Consider the following 24,091-nt stretch of genomic DNA (forward strand, 5'->3'; position numbering starts at 1 on the left):
TTCAGTGAAGAAGCTACTATGGTGTATTCCATATTCAATATGATTACGAATTGGTAAAATATGCTTGGAACAAAGTATATTAACACATAGGCAATGATTTATATTATTTATGTTTAGATGATGAAACTATGTGATTTCACTTTATAGCAGTTTTAAAATTTTCTTTAATGATTATATACTATTTAAATAGTGGGGAAAAAGAATGAAATCCTCCTACCCTTCTACTAAAAACATTACTTTCCTTACAGCTTTAAACAGCAGTCATAAAAGTCAGTCTTCAAGCCTTGGAATAAGACTTGCATAAGAATATTATGCAATATGGATTCTCTACCAGAAGAATTTTTTATGAGGTAAGGGATGGGCTGACAAAAACTGACTGTAGGTGTTACATTCTGAAGACACATTTGCCTTTCTCACAAAATTTTGAGAAGCTAGTGTGAATGAGATACCCTTATATTTCAAGACAACTTAACAGTTTTTTAGTAGAGGATGTAAACTGGGTAAAATCTAATTTTAGAAAATTTCTCTGAAGACTTAGACCCTGACTCAATAGCTAAGAGTTGATGTGCTATAGCTTGCCGTACTGGGGACATTCACAACAAAGTAATGTTTTATTTATCACTTAACAAGCTCTTGAATAGATTTGGGGCTTCCTTGGTGGCTCAGATGGTAAAGAATCTGCCTGCAATGTGGGAGACCTGGGTTTGATCCCTGGGTCAGAAAGATCCCCTGGAGAAGAGAATGCATACCCACTCCAGTATTCTCACTTGGAGAATTCCATGAATAGAGGAGTCTTGCTGGGTATAGTCCATGGGGTCACAAAGAGTCGGACACGACTGAGCAAGAAACACTGAAAAGACTGACTTTCTGCCACGCATTGTTTTGAATGCTTTTACAAACCTTAACCCATATAAACCTCATAACAACTCTAAAAGGGACTGCTATTATTTTTTCCATTTTATATAAAGTAGCCTTAGTATAAAACAGAAGACTACTGAGTGGTTCAACTGGGCCTAGGCTAAATGTCAATCTCTCCCCTCCTGTTAGGGAAAGTTCATCCTGCTTAGACCTTTCCCATAAAATAGTAAAGAGCTGGTTAGTATCGGAGATCTCCTTCCCACCTTGCCCTATCTTATATAATAAGCAGTGTGGTGGTTTTCCAACTATTTAATTACCTCCTTGACACTTAGGGAATAAGACTAAAATAAAATATGTGTACTTAGCATCGCTGACTCAGTGGACATGAATTTGGGCAATCTCCTGGAGATAGTGGAGGACAGAGGAGCCTGGTGTACTACAATCCATGGGGTTGCAAAGAGTTGGACATGACTTAGCGATTGAACAACAACTTAGAATTATAATATAGTCAGAAGATATATAAAAAATTGTCTTATCTTTAGGCAAAATGCATGCATAAGTATTATAGTAGAAATGCTGTGGCTGTATATAGAATGAAACACTAATTATTGACTGAGGGGTTCAGTGGGTTTTTACAAAGTGACATTTAGACTGAGCTTTAAAGGATAAAGATGGCTTTTGATGAATGTAGAAGCAGGGCACGTGGGAGGTTGTTTAGCTGAGGAAACAGCAAGAAAAAAATATTTAAGATAAATTCTTGGGGAGGAGTTTGACACCTGATAAGGAGTTAGCTTTATTTTGTGCAGAGTTATGAGAAAAGGGGCAGAGGAGAAGTAGAGATAGGTTGAAGGTTTCTAATGATCACAAGGAAATATGTACTGTTAAGTAACATGGAGATCACAAAAGAACAGTTTTAATGTGTGTTGAGAAAGTAAGAGAGGACAGATAATGAATTCAACTTTAGATATGAGCAGATTGAGGTGTCGCTAAGATGGTCGTACAGAGACTGTTAAATAGGTGGATGGAAATATGTAGCTGTAACATCAAAGAACAATTAAGGTTGCAGATACAGATTTGTGAATCATTGGAATGGGTTACTATTTGAATTCATGGAAGTTTGCTTACTTATTTATTTGTTTGTATATTCATACATTCAGTAAATATTTGAGTGCCTACTTTATATCAGATGTTGAGCTGGAGACTTGAAGGTAAAAATAGTGAATAAGAAGAACCTAATTCCTATTTGAGGGTGTTTATTCATGGGCTTCCCTGATGGCTCCCACGGCAAAGCGTCTGCCTTCGATGCGGGAGACCCGGATTCGATTCCTGGGTGGGGAAGATCCCCTGGAGAAGGAAATGGCAATCCACTCCAGCACTCTTGCCTGGAAAATCCCATGGACAGAGGAGCCTGATAGGCTACAGTGCATGAGGTCGCAAAGAGTCAGACACGACTGAGCGACTTCACTTTCACTTTTCATCCTGGGCATAAATGAGATTGATTTAAACAGAAAATATAGTAAGAAGAAAGAGGGATAAATAATGAATATTACTATATGCTATATATGTATATTTCAGGTTTATTATTATAGCAAAATTTCAGCTTTTCCCAGCAGCAGAATAAAGTACACAGATGGTAGAAGTAGCAGAATAGCAAAAAAAAAAAAAAAGAAAAAAGAAAAAACTAGTCTTACACTTTGTTTTAGTTTGCTGCTTTCTAGTGTATGACTTCTCTGGGCATTAATTTACCCATCAATAAAGTAAAGTAGATGCCATATATGACCACTGGGTACCATCCTGATCTAATACATGGGGAACTTGGTTTGATAGTGTTAACATATGCAGTTCTATGTAAATCTTATTAAAATAATAATAAGGTAAATGGAAGGAAGAGGGATAGCCAGTGGTGCCAACTGATAAGTGGACAGCTGAGGGGCTAGGAGAAGACATAATAGCAGCAAAGGGTGTAGAGGTTTTCAAGGAGGGTTGGAGTCTATGATGTATGATGTTAAATAATGCAGAAAGGGTCACTATTGAGGACCCAAGACAAAGCTACTGGACTAGCAAATAGAATCTCATTAGAAACTTTTATTAGAGCACTTTTAATGTTGTGGAGAAAGTGCAGATTAGTCAAGTTTTTACATCAACATTTGTTGTGGAACCTACGGAACATATAGAAGCTAACGTTCCACACTTTTGTTTAAGAAGTTCTGAAGTAGGGTTTGGACATCTGGATGTTTCCAAAGCTTCACAGATAATTTTAATATGCATGAAATCTGGGACTGAGAACTACTGGGTTAAGAGGTAGATGATCCTAAAGTGGAATCAACAGGTAGAATATACCTTTTGAGAACATTTTGTACTGTCTCAAACCTTAACATGCTTCAGAAGACTGCTTGAGTGAAGTTGCTCAGTCATGTCTGACTCTTTGCGACCCCGTGGACTGTAGCCCACCAGGCTCCTCCATCCATGGGGTTTCCCAGGCAAGAATACTGGAGTGGGTTGCCATTTCCTTTCTTGATAACACAGATGCCTTGTGTTCCTTTTATGAATGGGGCTTAGAAGTGCAGGAAAAAACAGTTAACAGGTTTCTTTTTACCATGACATTTTTAAAGGGCACTGACTCCTGTTGTGAAATATTGTTTGTGTGTATAAATCAGCTTTTGTTGTAACATTCACTGTGTAGACAGTTCTGTACTGTTTATCTGTTCGTTTCCCCTGACAAAATCAGTTAGCACATCAATTCAGTTCAGTCGCTCAGTTGTGTCCGACTCTTTGCGACCCCATGAATTGCAGCACGCCAGGCCTCCCTGTCCATCACCAGCTCCCGGAGTTCACTCAGACTCATGTCCATTGAGACGGTGATGCCATCCAGCCATCTCATCCTCGGTCGTCCCCTTCTCCTCCTGCCCCCAATCCCTCCCAGCATCAGAGTCTTTTCCAATGAGTCAACTCTTCACATGAGGTGGCCAAAGTACTGGAGTTTCAGCTTTAGCATCATTCCTTCCAAAGAAATCCCAGGGCTGATCTCCTTCAGAATGGACTGGTTGGATCTGCTTGCAGTCCAAGGGACTCTCAAGAGTCTTCTCCAACATCACAGTTCAAAAGCATCAATTCTTTGGTGCTCAGCCTTCTTCACAGTCCAACTCTCATATCCATACATGACCACAGGAAAAACCATAGCCTTGACTAGACAGACTTTAGTCAGCAAAGTAATGTCTCTGCTTTTGAATATACTGTCTAGGTTGATCATAACTTTTCTTCCAAGGAGTAAGCGTCTTTTAATTTCATGACTGCAGTCACCATCTACAGTGATTTTGGAGCCCAGAAGAATAAAGTCTGACACTGTTTCCCCATCTATTTCCCATGAAGTGATGGGACCAGATGCCATGATCTTCATTTTCTGAATGTTGTGCTTTACGCCAACTTTTTCACTCTCCTCTTTCACTTTCATCAAGAGTCTTTTTAGTTCCTCTTCACTTTCTGCCATAAGGGTGGTGTCATCTGCATATCTGAGGTTATTGATATTTCTTCCGGCAATCTTGATTCCAGCTTGTGCTTCTTCCAGTCCAGCGTTTCTCATGATGTACTCTGCATAGAAGTTAAATAAGCAGGGTGACAATATACAGCCTTGACATATTCCTTTTCCTATTTGGAACCAGTCTATTGTTCCATGTCCAGTTCTAACTGTTGCTTCTTGACCTGCATACAGATTTCTGAAGGGGCAGGTCAGGTGGTCTGGTATTCCCATCTCTTTCAGAATCTTCCACAGTTTATTGTGATCCACACAGTTAGCATATAGTAGATGATAAATGATTGTCAGTCAAATGAGTATATAAATGTGAAGTGAAATAGGATATTTACAAAGTACAATTCTGAATAAATCAATTGATAGGTTTATCACCTCAGTTTTCTCTCTGCTAGCATATAGAATTAAGGAAATTATATAAATCATATGTGACCCTGTGTTATGGTTCTCAAATCTTGTGTCATGGTTCTGTCTGTAGGCAAAAGCAAAATTATAAATAAATTTTTGGTTCAATAAACAATACTGCATATGTTCACATTTCAAGCATATGACAAAAGCAAAATTTGTTATTCCTTTCTACAGAAATAGTTAAATAATTGCTAAATATGATACTGTTCTACTTCAGTTACAAAAGCCACTTTGGAAAACCAGATAATTTTGATGCTAAGAAGCTGGAAAAAAAGAACTGTGTAAGATAGACACTTCCCAAAGCTTAATTATTTTCTTAAACACATACAGGCATGCACACACAAAATATCAATCTTTTCAGCCTTTTTTTCCTTTACACTGAAACAGTGCTATAATGTTAATTTTTCTCATTATTTTGATCTATTGTGTGTTTGTTTTACATCAGTTTTCTGTTCTCTCTGCCACCATCCAGTAAGGACTTGGAATAATTTCTTTTCTTTATCATGAGTCCCTAAAGAGAGATAGCACCTACCACTGTTGCCAGGCTTTGGTATGTATTGTTTACACTTTTGAAAGTTTCAGGCAAAAATTCATACGTTAGCATCTTTACTAATACAGGCACAAATTCATCAAAGATTTTTAATTGTGTTCTTTGTAAGGGGACGGCTCTGAATATACCTTTCTTTTTCATTTAAAATAGGGATCTTCCTCTGGAAGAGCAGGCTACAGAGGAAACCAAGGAAAAGGTAGAAAAATCAACTGATCAACTGGTAAGAGAAAATTTAGTTAACCAATGTTGTATGAGAATACTAAATCTAATCAGCTTAATTATCTGCTAAAAGTTTTCTTACCTATGTGGTCATCACTAAATCTTTTTTTCATAATTGATGTTTGTGTCTCAAAGTTATCATTATAAGCATCCATCCTCACTGTAAGTTAATTAGTAGATAAGTGAATTAACTTGCCCAGAAACATCACAATAATCAGTTTTAAGATATCTCTTATTTATCCTTTTAAGCAAAAAACAAACAAGATGAACACTATACACATGGTAAGAAAACATACACAAAGAATTTTATTTAGTAAGAAATTTCATTGATTTGTTTTGGAAGTTAATTCTTTTTCCTGTTTTTATTTTTACTGTCAGAACCTCCAGTTCTAAATGAATAACTTAATGATACACTAATATAAAGTGCTTGTTACCAGCAACAATAGACTTTATAGTAGATTAAAGATACAGACACATTTGTGAATGCCATATGTATTTATAATTAGTGAAACCTTGATGAGAGAGATTTGTTTGATAGATTCTTTTTAATGCAATTTTTACCTTCTACATAGCTTTATACAATGAATGATGTCCAGTTGTTAATAAAGTTTATAAAAGTTGTCTGGTAACTTAGAAAAATATATTAACTATAGTATTCACTTGCACAAAAAAGATCTTCACAACTCATATAATCACGATGGTGTGATCACTCACCTAGAGCCAGACATCCTGGAATGTGAAGTCAAGTGGGCCTAGAAAGCATCACTACAAACAAAGCTAGTAGAGGTGATGGAATTCCAGTTGAGCTATTTCAAATCCTGAAAGATGATGCTGTGAAAGTGCTGCACTCAATATGCCAGCAAATTTAGAAAACTCAGCAGTGGCTACAGGACTAGAAAAGGTCAGTTTTCATTCCAATCCCAAAGAAAGGCAATGCCAAAGAATGCTCAAACTACTGCACAATTGCACTCATCTCACATGCTAGTAAAGTAATGCTCAAAATTCTCCAAGCCAGGCTTCAGCAGTATGTGAACTGTGAACTTCCAGATGTTCAAGCTGGTTTTAGAAAAGGCAGAGGAACCAGAGATCAAATTGCCAACAGCCACTGGATCATGGAAAAAGCAAGAGAGTTCCAGAAAAACATTTACTTCTGCTTTATTGACTATGCCAAAGCCTTTGACTGTGTGCATCACAGCAAACTGTGGAAAATTCTTAAAGAGATGGCAATACCAGAGCACCTGACCTGCCTCTTGAGAAACTTATATGCAGGTCAGGAAGCAACAGTTAGAACTGGACATGGAACAATAGACTGGTTCCAAATAGGAAAAGGAGTACGTCAAGGCTGTATATTGTTACCCTGCTTATTTGACTTATATGCAGAATACATCATGAGAAACGCTAGGCTGGAAGAAGCACAAGCTGGAATCAAGATTGCCAGAAGAAATATCAATAACCTCAGATATGCAGATGATACCACCCTTAAGGCAGAAAGTGAAGAGGAACTAAAAAGACTCTTGATGAAAGTGAGAGAGGAGAGTGAAAAAGTTGACTTAAAGCTCAACATTCAGAAAATGAAGATCATGGCATCTGGTCCCATCACTTCACGGGAAATAGATGGGGAAACAGTGGAAACAGTGTCAGAGTTTATTTTTCTGGGCTCCAAAATCTCTGCAGATGGTGACTGCAGCCATGAAATTAAAAGACGCTTACTCCTTGGAAGAAAAGCTATGACAAACCTAGACAGCATATTCAAAAGCAGAGACATTACTTTGCCAACAAAGGTCCGTCTAGTCAAGGCTATGGTTTTTCCAGTAGTCATGTATGGATGTGAGAGTTGTACTGTGAAGAAAGCTGAGCACCAAAGAATTGATGCTTTTGAACTGTGGTGTTGGAGAAGACTCTTGAGAGTCCCTTGGACTGCAAGAAGATCCAACCAGTCCATTCTGAAGGAGATCAGCCCTGGGATTTCTTTGGAAGGAATGGTGCTAAAGCTGAAACTCCAATACTTTGGCCACCTCTTGCGAAGAGTTGACTCATTGGAAAAGACTCTGATGCTGGGAGGGATTGGGGGCAGGAGGAGAAGGGGACGACAGAGGATGAGATGGCTGGATGCGTCACTGACTTGATGGATGTGAGTCTGAGTGAACTCCGGGAGCTGGTGATGGACAGGGAGGCCTGGCGTGCTGCGATTCATCGGGTCGCAAAGAGTCAGACACGAGTGAGCAGCTGAACTGTACTGAAGGTTATTAAAAGAACGTTGCAGAGAAAATACAACATATACAAATATACCAAGAGATGTACACTTGGACTAGGGGGACTTGATCTAGAAAAGCCATTTCTAGATACAGATTTCTGAATACACAGGCAAAGGAGGTAGAAAGTTTAAGTTGAATTTGGCTTAGATGCTAAATCTATTTTGCAAAAATAGATTGAGTCCAACTATTTTGACAACTTAAAAATTATAATTGTGTTAATAATAAGATTGTTAAACATGAAGCTTATAGTATTTCCTGTTGAAAAAATTTTATTCATGCCATGATCTTACTTGTGTACCAATTTGGTAATTAGTCTTAGATGATTCTGCAATGACTTTTGACTGCAGAATTGATCTTTACTTTGAAATACATGTACTGTTGACAATGATCATTCTTTGTAAAGGTTTGTTTGGTTATTTTATAGAAGCTTTTTTAAATTTACTTTTTGAAATATTTCATACCTACCAAGAAATTGTAAGAATACAGTGAAGACATATACTCTTTACTGAGATTTAACAAACTGTTGACAGTTGCTACATTTTTGGATGTAAATATAATGAAATGTACCATAAAATGCAAGATGTATTTGTTTGGTATTGTAGGTGGTGAAGAAATCTCAATTTAAGACTCAAACCCAGAAGGGGAGAGGAGGAGGAGGAGTAGTCCTGCATTGGACCTTATTTTTTTTCTGGGTAGTTCCAGGTGTTAGAAACCTGGCAGTCAGAGTCACCCCATACCAGTGACTGTTTTGCCTTCTCAGTGACTCTACATGGCCTCTGCAGTAAAAATGTTTTTATATACATAGGTCAGTGGCTGCATATTCATAATCCCAAAGTTTCAGCAGGGTGTAAGAACTGTGGTATCTTGTTAAGGTTTGAAGGAAGGCCATCATCCATCCGTTCCAGGACATTTATTCATTTCTGTTGCCCACTCGTTTCTCACAATTAATGTTAATAGAAAATTCAGCAAGACTTGACTGTATAGCTATCAGTTAACCGTTAATTACAGCTTTATTAAGTCTATAAGTATCAGTTCCTGAAATCCCAAGATTATTACTATTTATTTAGCTCTGACTGAATTGATGTTAGGTATAGATTATATTAGTCTAATTATTTATGAAGTATTAAAACTGCATTCATTTTCAAATTGCTGTATGTAGTAGCTGAATCATTAGTCATATAATGTAAAAAGCACTATCATCGGAGATAGTTTTCATATTATTTTGTAGAATAATATATTTGATATTTTAAACAGCATTTTTTATGCCTTTACATGGACAAATTCACTACATGCTGTGTATTTCTCAAGGGCAATCATTTTTTGAGGCTTAACTCACATTTAAGCCTAAAATCATTCATGTTTCCCATCCTGCCACAATAAAAAAAGATATAATTATTCCCATCTTTGAATCTATTCTTTGTTTATAACTTATAAATGTGTTTATAATGGCCTTCCCTAGATTAAAGCTTCTTGAGTTTTGATCTTAAACTTCTGGCTATGTTTTACATTCCTTGAGAACAGAGAGAATGTCTTATGGGGATTTTCTGTAGTCTTTCAAAGTGATCACATATAGCATGGAAAGTTACTTTTAAAAAAATACATCAACTGGTTTTAATACTGAAGTAAATAAGATCATGAATAATTGTGTAAATTTAAAAAATGTTGTCTAGGACAAACAGGAAAAGGACACACCTACTGATCTTGTCCCTGTTAACCTACTATTAGAAGTGAAGAAATTATTGAATGCAATTAACACTCTACCAAAAGGTGTGGTTCCTCACGTCAAGAAGTTCTTACAAGAAGATTTTTCCTTCCAAACTATGCAGGTAAGATAATAATTTGGTATTTGGGGCAGAAGTATAGCTCTCTATATGTGACACACTGTGTTCCTTGACTGTCACACTATGGTCATACTCACACCACTGCTGACACTAAATGTGTGGGTTTAGTCCCACACCCGTCAATTCTCCAGCATCCTCTGGGTGTCTTACAAGTCACTTCAGTTCTGACACTATCGACCTAGAGTTAGCATCCAATCCCACAATTTAAGAGCCCAGTCTAAGACTCCTCCCCTTCAGATGCCAATCACCTGTCTTCGATTTTCCCAGTACTTCTGACTGGCTGGCTATCCATTGGCCAGTCAGTGAACACTTGTATTCTCAGCCATGATCCCTCTTGAGTGCAGTAATTTGCTAGAACAGCTCACAAAACTCAGGGAAACACATTTACCAGTTAATTACATGATAAAGGATGTGATTTATAGAGGATACAGCTGAACAATCACATGAAGAGGTACATAGGGCAAGAAAGGGTCTCAAGTTCAGGAACTTCTCTCCTTTTGGAGTTGGGGTTCACCATTCTCCTGGCATGTACAAACTGGAAGTTCTTCAAACCCCATAGTCTTAGAATTTTTCTAGGGACTTCATCATGTAGGTATGTTGATGTATTAATTATTAATTTACCTTCCAGCCTCCCTCCCCTCTTTAGGGGTATGGTGCTAAAAGTTCCAAATTTCTAATCATGGCTTGATCTATCTGGTGCCCAAGTGTCCGTCCAGAAGCCCACCAAGAGTTACCACTTTAGAACAAAAGGCACTGTCTTCCCTGTCATCCAGGAAACTCCGAGGATTTTAGGAGCTGTGTGCCTAGAACCAGAGTCAAAGACCAAGTATTGGCAGGAACTGGGGACAGATCAATATTTGTATCTCTTATTACTTTACAATGACCCTTCTTCCCTCCCTCCCGTCCTTTCTCATTCTCTCTCTCCCTTTCCTCTTTCCGTCCTCTTCCTTCCCTTTCTTTCCTTCTTTCTTTACCGTAACAGTGACACTAAGTTCTTGAAACTATCTTACACCTTATGAAGGGCTTTGGTTTCAGCTTAGACTTTTATTAATTAAATAAAGTTGATGCTAGCCTTTCGAGAATAATAGTAAGGATGTGGGTTAGTAGCTTATAAGCTGTTACTAGCTTATAAGGTCTAGGGTTGAATTCTAATAATGGGCAACATACTATTCTGGAAGAGGGAACTGCTTTCAGTTTTCCAAATTTGTAAAATGTTGATGGCTTTTTAAAAATATAAAATATAAAGAAAATAATAAGACTTCTGGATTTTTAATGAGATAAATATTCTAGAGAATAGATTGTTGATTTGCATCTTACAGTTTTTCTAGATAATTTGTGAAGCTTTTGACATAAGATAGCCATCAGTTTGTAAATTAATGAAATTTCCCGAAGTTAAAGAAAATGATTATCTACTCTTCTTTGTGACAGTTAATTGGGGGAAGGAGACAGAACACCATAGGTGTCCTAAAAAGGCCACATTTACTTTTTCTGTGAAAGAATATATTATTCATTATTTCCATGAAACAAATTAATACTATTATGATTAAAAATTCAAAAAAGCTCTAAAAATATCCAAAGACTTTATGTATAATTATAACCTTAACTGAGGTAATATACCACAAATATGAATTCTGGTTTGAAATTGATGGACTAATGCCACTTTTTCCCTCTCACCTTTTGAAAATCACCTAGAAACCACAATATGAAATATAAATCAGTAGCAATGGCACCCCACTCCAGTACTTTTGCCTGGAAAATTCCATGGATGGAGGAGTCTGGTGGGCTGCCGTCTCTGGGGTCGCGAAGAGTTGGACACGACTGAGTGACTTCACTTTCACGTTTCACTTTCATGCACTGGAGAAGGAAATGGCAACCCACTCCAGTGTTCTTGCCTGGAGAATCCCAGGGACGGGGGAGCCTGGTGGGCTGCCGTCTCTGGAGTCACACAGAGTTAGACACGACTGAAGCGACTTAGCAGCAGCAGCAGCCTTTATTATATAAACAATAGCGAATTAGAAGGTAAGAAGGAAAGAAAAGTACTTCTGATAGCAACAAAAAAGATAAAATACCCAGGAAAACACTTAAGAAGTACACAAGAAATAAACTGGTGTTTCTCAAAGTTTTTTCTAAGCCACTTACATGAACCTGTTCTGACCCGCATACTAGTCTCAAAGAATGAAAATCTCTGGGGGTAGCTCTGGGAATCTACATTGTAGCAGGTACCCCGAAACACCTATTTTTTCACATTGAAGTTTAGAAATCAATACTATATTAAAACAATAAGTAAAAATTTCTAAGACTCTATTAAAAAGTAAGATATGAAGACCTGAATGGGAAGCAGTAGATATAGGAAGACACAGTGTGATAGAGATGCCAATTTTCCTGAAATTAAAATTTACAAATATCACAAAATTCCAAGAAAAATAACAAGAGGGTTTTCTATTTACTAAAAGCTAATTCTAAAGTTCAAATCAGAAATTAAAGGAAGAATAGCCAAGAAAATTATTAAAGCATTGTAGAAACAAAGGGCTGGGAGTTTGCCAGTTTTAACTTACTATGAAGCTCTAATAACTAAAAGATTGTGTTACTTGCTCTTGACTCTACAGACAAGTCTGGAAAATAGAAGAGAAATTCCAGAAGTAGACCCAAATATATTCAGGAATTTTTTGTATAAGATAACAAGAATTGATAATACTAAAGGGGAAATGAACCGATCAGCAGTCCCAGAGGGAGATTTTAACACAGCTGTCTTAATAAGTGATAGAACATGAACACAAAGCTAGTAGAACTGTAGCAAACTTAGTCTAATTTATTTGGTCTAATTCATTTATATATATGTAACATTGAACCCAACAGTGACAAGAAATATATTCTTTTTAAATACACATAGAATATTTATAAAAATTGACCATGTGCTAGTTCATAAAGCAAGTCTCTTCAAATTTCAAAGAATCAAAACATGCAGAGCATGTTCTCTAACATTTGTGCAATTGATTTAGAAATTAGTTACAGATATACAAACTAGAAAATCATTGTTCTTAAATTAAGATGTATACCTCTAATCTAGTTAGTCTAGGGGTCAAGGAAGCCAGCATATTGGACATTAGATACATTTTGGAACTAAAATATATGAAAAATGTGTATCATAATTTGTGTTATTAGATAAAAGCTGTGCTGCAAGGATTATTTGTAGCTTGAAATGCATATAGTAGTAAAAGAAGTAAGGTTGAATACCAGTCATCTAAACAAAATTCAAGAGTTTGAAGAAAGAATAGCAAATTAAAAGCAGAGTTTAAAAAAAGAATAAAGATAGCCAAATCTAATGAAATAGAATAAAACAAATGCCTAGTAAGAATGTTAAGAAAAAAGGCAAAAATAACCAAACTCATAAATAAATGAACATGAAAGCTTCAATACAAATTCCATAATCATCTATTTTGTCTGAAGGGGATTAAGAGATACAGACTTACAGCTGTAAGATAAATAAGTCAAGGGGATATAATATACACCTAAGGAATATAATCAATAATATTATAACTGGTATAATGGTGAATGGTATAATGATGAATGGTAACTGGTGTTATTGCAGTCATCATTTTATGAGGATGTCATAAGAAAAATGTCAAATCACTATGTTGTTCACCTGAAATATGTTTATTATAAGTCAGTACAGAATTCTGCTACTTACAATGGCTGCCTGGGTTGGTTTCAGGCAGCCTTCTTTTGAGAAGAACTAGAAAAACAAGGCAGAATCTTTCTTAGTAATGATTATTTGTGCTTTTCTTACAGATCACTTAATTCAGCTAGGGATTGAGATGATTTGAAGTTTCACTTCTGTTCTATGAAGTATCTGTTTGTGGCTTACCCTTTGTAGCAGATACTGTCGATGCCCTGCCCATACTCCTTGGCCCCTTGATTCATTTCAGTATACTCTGGACAGTTTCTGATTTTCAATATCTACATCTCTATGTTTCAGGCTTTTATTTTTTTTTTCCTGAAACTGTATGCATGCGTGCTTAGTCACTCAGTCATGTTCAACTATTTGCAACCCCATGGACTGTAGCCCAGCAGTCTTATCTGTCTATGGGATTTTCCAGGAAGAATACCGTGAGCAGGTTGCCATTTCTTAGGATCTACCCACCCAGGGATTGAACCCACGTCTCCTGAGTCTGCTTCATTGGCAAAAATATTCTTTACCACTGTGCCGCCTGGAACTGCAGAAAGCTATAATTCTCACAGAATTTTAGAGATCTCAAGGAATTAGGTCTCTCCCTGACCTCAGAAAGCACACCATCAATAAGCCTTGGGAATTACTATATAAAAAATCCCAGTTCTCTCTCTCCTTAAGTTGAATAACACTGAGGTTGAATTTTTCAATGGTTTCTGTCGTATTAACCCTAGTCAGCCACTGTGGTAACTAGCTTAAAAACACACCTGTTAATTTAAAGCCTGCTTTCTCTTCCCTGATTCCCTTCTTCACTCCACTACCATTGTTCTCTGCACCTCTCAAATAAAGTACTTGCATATCTTTGTGTTAGGGTCTGCTTCCAATTGGAACCAAAACAGACACTTTTACTCTAAGGGTAAATTTCTTCAGGATTCTAACCAAAAGAATAAGGTGTTTACCAGGGACCCTGTTCCTTGGTAGGTCATATACTCCCAATTTCCCTCCCAGCTCTGCAACTTTGCTGAAAGCTTTGCCTAGCATTTCAACCTCTCAGCCACAACTGAATACAGCAGTTGCATTAAGAAAAAAAAGTGGCTGCAAAATCAGTCTTTGGTCTCTTGGCCTTCCTCCTCTCTCGCACGTTGGCCCCATAGATTTTAGTGCCTTGGTAGTCCATTGCTTTCAAAATTTTAAAAAAAAAATGTACTTTATCCAGCTTTTTAAAGTTCTGATTGAGAGTATTGCTGTGAAACTACATAAACTGTTTGGCAAAGGTAGAGCTTCAGTGTTATATTTTATATACCTTTTTAGATTCAAGAGATATTCTTGAGTATATGGTTGGATAGATGAGTCTGAAATTCAGATGATAGTTCTGAGCTCAAAATATGAATTTGAAAACTGTCAATGTGTAGACACTATTTAAAAAGATGATGCTGTATTACTTTATCTAGGGATGTGTTTTGATAGAGAAAATTGAATGTTATGGAGACTGAAGTATCTCGTTAACCTAGGAGAAGAACAGGAGAATATTGGAAACTGGAAACTGAGTTAAAGTATAGATTAAATTTCCCCCATAGATAGTAGTAAATCATTAAACAAAGAATGTAATTTAAGCCAAGCACTTTGGGGTACAAAGCATTGGGGAATGGACACAAAGATAAGACATAGGTCTTCCTTTATTTCATCCACGTAAGTAACAAACTATTGTACATAATTTATATATTAACTTGGTTTCAATTAGATGACAGCATAAGATGATTTGCCCTGGTGTTGGTATTTTTAAAGCAACCTTCCTGCGTACTAGAGTTTTAGGGCTGGAAAGAAGTTTTTAGCTATGTTAGAGAATAGAAGGTATCAGAAGGAAGTGGGATTATGACTTTCCCCTGAAGTAGGAGTGGACATTACTGATTCTTTTGCAAAATTGGTATTTAGTATTTTTAGGAAGTAGTTATAAAGATTTGTCAAATCCTTAAAAACAAACAAATATAAGAACAGTTTTATCTAGGTTGTGTGGATCTTTTAAGGCCTCTTTATTCTTTAGATTTTCTATGATGAGTGTATATTATTTGTTTAATAAAAATAAATGTTGATATTTGTTGTAACTTAAGGAAATTTTTGACCAAATTATTTTTCACAGAGAGAAGTTGTAGCCAATAGCCAGAATGGGGAGGAAATTGTTCCTGCTTTGACCTTACGTTTCTTAATAACACGACTGGAAGCAGCACTTAGGAACATTCAAGCTACTAATTATACTGTAAGTATTTTCTTTTGGAAGTTTGAAATGGTGGATTTGACAACATTTTTCAATGAGAGAGCATCCAGTATATGCTTATTTTAAGGTGTAGGCCAATTTGTATTTTCCTTACTTACCTCTAGAAATACATATAAATTGATTTCTTGCATTTGTCTTGTACTTTCTCATGACCTCATGTACTTTTTAACGAGCCTATTCTAGTTTCTTTTCCTACCATAAAATTGTTCATCTTAAATAGAGAACCTTGAACTAGTGTAAATGGGCTTTCCCAGTTAGACATGAGATATGAACTTCAAAAACTGCTTCTTCCTTTCCTCCTGATTAATAGACATCTCTTCTTTTTACTGATATTTCTTTCTTTAATTGAAGTATAGTTATTTTACAGTGTGTTAATTTCTGTTGTACAGCAAAATGATTTGGTTATATATGCTTTTTTTATATTCTTTTCCATTATGATTTATCTCAGGATATTGAGTACAGTTCCTTGTACTATACAATAGGACCTTTTGTTTATCCTTTCTATACGTAATTCTACTGATATTTCTGTATTTGTAAAAATTAGAACGCCTTTTATCTGTATAATCATGTGAGATACAATTGACAAGACATACATTCGAGGTCAAATGATACTTCAGAAATAGAGAAAAATCTGAGGAAATGTAAACATTGCTTCAAAAATAAGAACCAACAGAATAGGACATAAAAGGAAAAGGCAGTTCTTTGAATAATTGGGTCAGTAAAGTAAACTAAGTTTTGCATACATGTAGAAGATGGATTAGAGTTATCTTCAAGCAAGGACTACCCAGACATCAAACAAAGCAGCCTAAGCCACCACTCCCATATTATAATAGTGTACACAGAGATGGAAAAATGATCTTTTTTTTAGGACTTTCAGGACATGTTCTAAGAAGTGATATATATACTGCTGCTGCTGCTAAGTTGCTTCAGTCGTATCTGACTCTGTGCGACCCCATAGACGCCGGCCTACCAGGCTCCCCTGTCCCTGGGATTCTCCAGGCAAGAATACTGGAGTGGGTTGCCATTTCCTTCTCCAGTGCATGAAAGTGAAAAGTGAAAGTGAAGTCGCTCAGTTGTGTCCGACTCTTTGGGACCCCATGGACTGCAGCCTACCAGGCTCCTCCATCCATGGTATTTTCCAGGCAAGAGTACTGGAGTGGGGTACTATTGCCTTCTCTGATACTCTGTCTAAACTGTAACAAAATTCCAGACTCACAGAAGAAACTTCCTGATGTCCAGCATAAGTTGCATCTCTGGCACAGTCTAAGCACAGTGAGCCACCCCTGTTGGAGGACAATGGGAACACTCTTGAAATCCAGATTTCCAGACACCAGCCAAGGGTCAGACTTGCAAGCAGGCCTTTCAAAGGATAACATTCTCAAACCAGATATGATAAGGTTTTTTATGTACAGGTGTGTATTGGTGTCTGCCATTTTGTCACAAGTGTATATGTTTGTAACCACTGCTGCAATCATGATAAAAGAGCTATATCATCACCATGAAAATCTTTTGCTGCCCCTTTATAGTCACATATACCTTTTACCATCCTCACTCTTCCTAATCCCCAATCTATTCTCCATCTCTAATTTGGCCTAGGCTGTTTTTAAATAAGGGCTTTCCAGATGGCACTAGTGGTAAAGAACCTGCCTGCCAATGCAGGAGACAAAAGCCGTGGGTTTGAGCTCTGGGTCAGGAAGGTCCTCTTAAGGAGAACATGAAGGAAATATTTGTGTTTCAATTTTTCATTAAATAAGTGATAAACTTTGTTTATAACAGTTTTGTTTTATAACGGAGAAGGCAATGACACCCCACTCCAGTATTATAACAAAACCACCCATGAACAGTAAAAAACTTTGATAAGAGATCCTTGTGCTTTTTTAAGCTGTATGGTAGATACTTGGGTATTTGTTATTATCTAAAGTGTTTCTAGGGGCTTCCCTGGTGGTTCATATGGTAGAAAACCTGCCTGTAATGCAGGAGGCATGGGTTCAATCCCTGGGTCAGGAAGATCCCCTGTAGAAGGAAATGGCAACTCATTCCAGTGTTCTTGCCTGGAGAATCCATGGACAGGGGACCCTGGTGGGCTACAGTCCAGGGGTTGCAAAAAGTTGGACACAACTGAGTGACTAACATAACAACAACAACAACAACAGAGTGTTCTTCACCTAAAATACAATGAGAAAAATGGAGGATTATAATTTTTTGGGAAGTTTTAGTATAATAAATATTGATGGCATTTGCTTTTATTTTTTTTGCTCAAACTCTAATGTTTTATTTTGATATTATTAACTGTCTTTCTTCTGGGTCTAATTATTAAATACATCCAAAATGAATTCTGTAGTGATTATTAGATGATTGATAATAAAATGATAATTTAGCTCCTTTTAATAGTTATTAAATAGGCCTAGGGTACTTAATTAAGCTTTCTATACTGAGAAGTATCATAGTCTAAATAATCAACTAAGGTATATTTTTTATTTTTAGGCACATCAGATTAATATTGGTTATTACCTGACATTACTGTTTTTGTATGGAGTAGCACTCACTGAAAGAGGAAAGAAAGAGGTATGTAGCACGTGTTATTTGTCCATTACAAATAAATCTTTTCACATACTTTGACTTCATTTTAGTAAGTTTAAATGTTGATATTTAAAAAAAATTCTCTAAAAACTGAAACCATTCCATGACTTTTCTGTCATGTATTTAGCTTTCTGCCAGAGACTATTTTGTGAAACTAAAAATATCAATAAGATAACCTTAATGTAAGCTTATAGCCTTGAAATACTTACCATTTGTATAAAATAGAAAATTTTGTTTCACTTGTTTCATTTATACATTTTAATCCATTTTCTAGTATAGTATGTAGTTTAATCTCTCTGGTTTTTATCTTAACCCTCTTACATAAAATATGAATTTGACCTCAGTTCTTCATCAAAGAAAGTGAAGTGCAAAAGTAAAAATCTAGGAGTTAACTAGCTGATCTCTAAGGGTCCTTACAAATTTAACATTTTCTTTTGCTTATTTTTAATGATTTCTCAATTTCAGCCTTGATATCTCTTTTTATTTTTTGTATTCTTAAATTTATACTCTCTTCTTGGTTTCATAAAGAAGTCTAACTTGTTAATTAGGTGAAGTAGAATTTAATAAGCACCAAACTGAAAACATTTCCAGTTTAAATAATTTCACATAATGCTAATTATTGTTAAGTGTGTTGTGCTAGAGGATGTTTTACAATGAGGCCATGCAGCACTTTTTTTCCCTCAGGGAGATTGAGGCTATTGTGCCTATTCTAATAATAGTAACTGAAACATTTCTTAGAACTGATTCAGACTTTTACTTCTATACATATATTGCCTATAATCAAGATGATCCTTCCCCAAAAGAGACTATATGTGTGGTCAAAAAGTCACCTATTTCCTATTTTAAAAATTAGGAAGATTTGTGCTCCAATTAGGAAAAAAAAATAGGAAGAATTATGTTCCCATAGTCATTAGAAGAGCCCTTATTTTTGCTAGCAATATTTGTCAATTTTAGACATAAAGATTATTATTTTGATGTTTCACTTTGAAACACTGAAAGACCTTAAGTTATTTTGTAACTGTTTTATTAAGCACTGAGTACATTTTTAATGGGGTGATATACAGAGATTCTACAAATAGACATGTGAATAAATGACCAAATGACTGAATCAGTATTCAAGCGGCTCTGTCTTTTCTAGTCTGGCAAATAATTGTTCATTGTAAAAGGAAAACATAGTTTTTACATCAGCCAAACCTAGTTTTATGTTACTACAGGATTATATAGAAGCTGAGAATAAATTTCTGGTGATGAAGATGGTGATCCAAGAAAATGAAATTTGTGAAAACTTTATGTCATTAGTTTATTTTGGTCGTGGTTTGCTTCGATGTGCTCAGAAGAGGTAAGAATTTTAATTGATGGGTAGTTCTTGCCTGTTAACTTTCAGCATTATGTAATGGGAATAAAGTTTGCACAATATACCAGGGATCATGACATTTGTGCTCTATTGATTTTTTCTCTGTCACTGATTCTGTAGATCATTTCATTAATGTACTTGAGAATATTAAATATCAAATTTAACAGGCCATGGCAATAAAAGGTGGTATAGCATAGGCATTAGGAACATAGGCTTTGGTGTCTTGATAGGCCAGTTCAAATACATTTTATATCACTTACCTGATATACGACCCTAGGAAATTTAATGTTGCTAAGCCTAATCTTTGGAACTAATAACAGTGCCCACCTATTAAGGTAATTAATTCAGTGCTCAGGACACAAAAATACTATTCTTAATAAATAATAATTATAGTTATTAATATTATTACCACTTGGAATGGCTGTTTAAGTTATAAATGAGCTTATAACACATTGAAAGGGTCCCAGTTCTGAGTCCAGGAGTATTGGGTATTACACAGTTAGGTACAGAGGAATGTACATGGGCTATCTGTTCACTTCCCATATGTATGCTGTTTAGTCACTAAGTCATATCCAACTCTTTTGGAACCCCATGGACTGTAGCCTGCCAGGCTCCTCTGTCCATGGGATTTCCCAGGCAAAAATACTACAGTGGGTTGCCATTTCCTTCTCCAGGGGATCTTCCCAACTGAGAGATTGAACTTGAATCTCCTTCTTGACAGGCAGATTCTTTACCACTGAGCCAACAAGGAAGCCCTCCAATATGTATATCCTTAGCCATTTGTAGAATCAATCATTTTATTTCTAAGCATTTGTTAGAGACTGCTCTAGGTGTTAGGGGTAAAATGGTTTACAAAACAGTTTCTTTCCTCATGTTTAACTGACAGTAGAGTGAAGGTTTATAGACCTTAATAAAATAATCAGTTATTTAAATAATTATGAAATGTGATAAAGAGCTATGAAGAAAAATATAATAAAGAATCAAAGTCCTTATTGGAACTTCAGTGTGTTTCTTGGGAATCAGAAGTCTCCTTGAAGAATTAATGTTTGGCTGAGGTCTGAAAGATGAATTAGGAAAAATTTACTTATGCAAATCCTTATGAAGGATTACTGCTGGACCCAACTGTTGAATCCCTGAAAGCATCACTTAATATGGTAGTTCCTTGATTCTTTGAAAGGCTGATCTTCCATCCTCTGGCGTGCTTGGTTTTTATTATCCAGAAGATGTCCTGCTTCCTGTTTATTAGCATGATGTTCTCAATTTAGTTTGCCGCTGTGATATTTCACAGAAATTCAGGATAATCAAAATCCCTTTAATACTGTGGAGAGAATTAACATAGCTCTGAGTCAAAGAATCTGCACTGCTGTCCTTCCTTCAGATATGTGCACTACTGTTTATTTTCTTTATTGATGGGCATTAAGAATCCATTTTCCAAATCATTGACACTAGAAAACCCAGTCGTCTGGCTGCAGCATTTCCTTTTGTCCCTGGCCTGTAGAGAACAGCCACCGCTGAGCTGCTCAAAATGTCCTTCTTACTCTGTATTTCTTACTGCATTAATGAAATGGAATGTCCTCTGGACCTTTCTAGGGTACCCTGTCTGGTAGTGGATTCAATGGTGTTATGTCCATTCTACCATCTTTTCCTCCCTGAGCTTTCTTAAATACTCTGCCAAGAAATTTTCAACGTTTCATCTCACTTACTATTATAGAGGCCATTGGTTGTGTCCCGGCTTCAAGTAGCCTCAGCAACATGTTAGGATTGGCTTCTCATGTCCTTACATTCAGGAAATGCTGAATTATGGGAGAGTAACCCCATATCAGTATACATTTCCCTATCCAGCTATATATTTGACCATTGGTTTAGCTTTCTTAAGATCCACTCCCAGACACATTCCTGCCACTGCATAGTAGTGAAAGTAGTGAAGTCTGCAATGCTTATGGTGAACAAGCCTTTTCTTCCTCTTTTTTCACTTGGGCTTTGCTTGTACCTGATCCTAGATTTTTCAGTATTTAGGCAATGAGCAGAGATCGGGGAGGATTTTGAGAAGGAAGAAGAGCATCATCTTTTGGGACATGTACCTCAGATGATGTACAGATATTTGCATGGTCTACTTGTTCCATATCAGAGTCCTGATAGTATAATAGTCTTGTTGAGACTGTGCTTTTGGTTTTTGCTGTTGTTCTATCCTTGTGATTAAATACTGGGTCTTATTTTCAGCATGGTCTGCCTTTATGTTTAGAGTTGGTCAGATTTCTTTAAATGTTACCATAGAGGCCTTTTAACTTTCACAGAGTACCCTTAGTTGATAGTAGTAGCCAGTTTCTTCCATTGTGTGGTTAAATCTGGGCCTAATTTTCAGCACAGATTATCTTTATGGCTGTCAGAGCTGAGGGTCTCTTTAAATGCTGCCCTCAGAGGCCTCTGTCTTTCATTGGGTCCTGAGTCAATCTGGCTGACCTGTGCTGGTCATTCTCTTTTTTCAGGGCTTCCAAGACAGTAAGCCAGCCAACTCTACAACCCCTGTAATTACCATGGCCCCCATACTGTTCAGGCTTGAGCTACTACATAATCTATTACCTCCCCTTCTACCTGTATTTCATCCCAATCTATTATAGGTGAGAGTCCTAGTATTTGTATTTTTGTAGCATGCTAGACATTATCCTACTTACACACACACACACACAAATGGGTTGCCTGTTGTCTAATTGGTAAGCTAGTTACAGAGTCTTGTTCAAATTAACTTTTTAAAATGCTTTGCAGATATAATGGAGGACTGCTAGAGTTTCATAAAAGCTTACAAGAAATAGGAGATACAGATGATCATTGGTTTGATATAGATCCTACAGAAGATAAAGATTTACCTACAACTTTTAAAGTAAGAAATTATTTAATCTATGGCTAATCAGAATTATCTTTGATAAAGTACAGTTTATGCTATGTCATTCTATAGCAAACATATTCTTTTATTGGACATTAGCTTTTTGTATGAGAAAACTTTGATTCCATTATCTGGTACAGAATGTGAGTATGATTCAACAAGTAGAGAGAAGTGAAGTGGATGTGTTAGCATTTCCAGATAACAAGAAGATTAAAAGTTGCACTAGTTCAATACTTCACATGGTTGAGATAAATGTAAGTTAATTTTCTGACTATATTTGTCATTGTTTTGTTGTTGATTTAAATTTTAAAAGTATTAAATGGTCACTTCAGAAAACTTGAAAAATGTGAAAATGCCAAAGATAAAAGTAAAATTTATCCATATATTCCTTCAAATGGCAAAACTATTGTTAGAATTTTCATTTATGTATTTCCATACACACATGTATAAACACTTCTTATTTTTAGTAAATTGGTGTGATGTTATATACATTGATTTATAGTATAAAAATATATATTATTGTGAATTTGTCAGCAAGTAGATTATTGTATATTGAAAGTATAATTTTTCATAGTCTATCATTAACGGTGCTTTAATTTGGTTAACCAGTTCCCTGGTATTGAACATTTAGTTTATCCTAAACATTCTAGTTTTTTAGTGTTACAGAATGTGATCTTTTTTTATTTCTCACATCATTGCCTTAGTGTAAATTTCTAGAGGTGTAATTGTGAAGTGTTTACACACTTGTATAAGTTATTCATGTATATTTCCACATTTCCTCCCAGAAAGTTTGTCCTGATTTATATTCTCAAGACAGAGTGTAAGAATTGCTCTTTGCCCTCATGTGCTTAGCCGCTCAGTTGTGTCTGACTCTTTGTGACCCCATGGACTGTAGCTTCCCAGGCTTCTCTGTCCATGGGGATTCTCCAGGCAAAAGTACTGGAGTGGTTGCTGTGCCCTCCTCCAGGGGCTCTTCCCAACCCAGGGATCGAACCCAGGTCTCCCACATTGCGGGTGGATTCTTTACCATCTGAGACACCAGGGAAGCCCACACTCTCTGGATATTCTTTACCTTTTGGGTAATTTTTACCCATCTAATAAGCCATATTGGTCACTTTTTAGTTGTTTAGTGTGAAAATAGCTACATTAGGCTTCCCTTGGTTAACATTTGAGTGAGGTATCTTATTCCAAGCTTTTACTTTAAACCTTTCTGGATCCTTACATTTTAGCTGACTTTAAAGCCAAATACATTCCTCAGATTAAAGAAGGATGTTTCATAAAAATAAGAAATTAAATTTTTCTAGGAATCTTTAACAACTCAAAGTTTCTATATACCTAATAATATAGCCTCAAAATACTTGTGACAAAAACTGGTAGAACTAAAAGGAGAACTAGAAGACTTCCCAGTCACAGTGGAATATTTTAATATACCTCTCTCAGTAGTCAATAGAATAAGTAAGATAATGTTTGGTGTTTGGGGAGATGATCATATGTCTTTTAACTTTGACTTAATATATTAAGTAGTAATTTTATGCGTTTAAAAAAATATTGAATTTCTGTGTTTACCTGAAGCAGCCCCTACTTGGTCTTGCTTGTTTTTCTCCTATTCCTTCTCCTTTTAAAATATTTTTCTTTCTTATCCAAATTTTATTTTTGTTTTATGCAAGCTAGTACATGTAT

General features: G+C 36.1%; 1 protein-coding gene across 1 annotated transcript in view; it reads left to right on the forward strand.

Annotated features, from left to right (window-relative positions):
• Positions 1 to 318: 318 nt before the first annotated feature.
• The window catches only part of DZIP3 (DAZ interacting zinc finger protein 3), a 100,810-nt gene continuing 77,037 nt past the window's right edge, over positions 319 to 24,091 (forward strand). The window contains exons 1-7 of the mRNA XM_068975265.1: positions 319 to 350; positions 5,493 to 5,562; positions 9,487 to 9,642; positions 15,462 to 15,578; positions 18,081 to 18,161; positions 19,391 to 19,515; positions 22,294 to 22,408. Of these exons, the coding sequence (XP_068831366.1) occupies positions 319 to 350; positions 5,493 to 5,562; positions 9,487 to 9,642; positions 15,462 to 15,578; positions 18,081 to 18,161; positions 19,391 to 19,515; positions 22,294 to 22,408 (696 nt within the window). The remainder of the gene's footprint in view (positions 351 to 5,492; positions 5,563 to 9,486; positions 9,643 to 15,461; positions 15,579 to 18,080; positions 18,162 to 19,390; positions 19,516 to 22,293; positions 22,409 to 24,091) is intronic.

Source organism: Capricornis sumatraensis, chromosome 1 (genome assembly GCF_032405125.1).
Source record: "Capricornis sumatraensis isolate serow.1 chromosome 1, serow.2, whole genome shotgun sequence".
Lineage (NCBI taxonomy): Eukaryota > Metazoa > Chordata > Mammalia > Artiodactyla > Bovidae > Capricornis > Capricornis sumatraensis.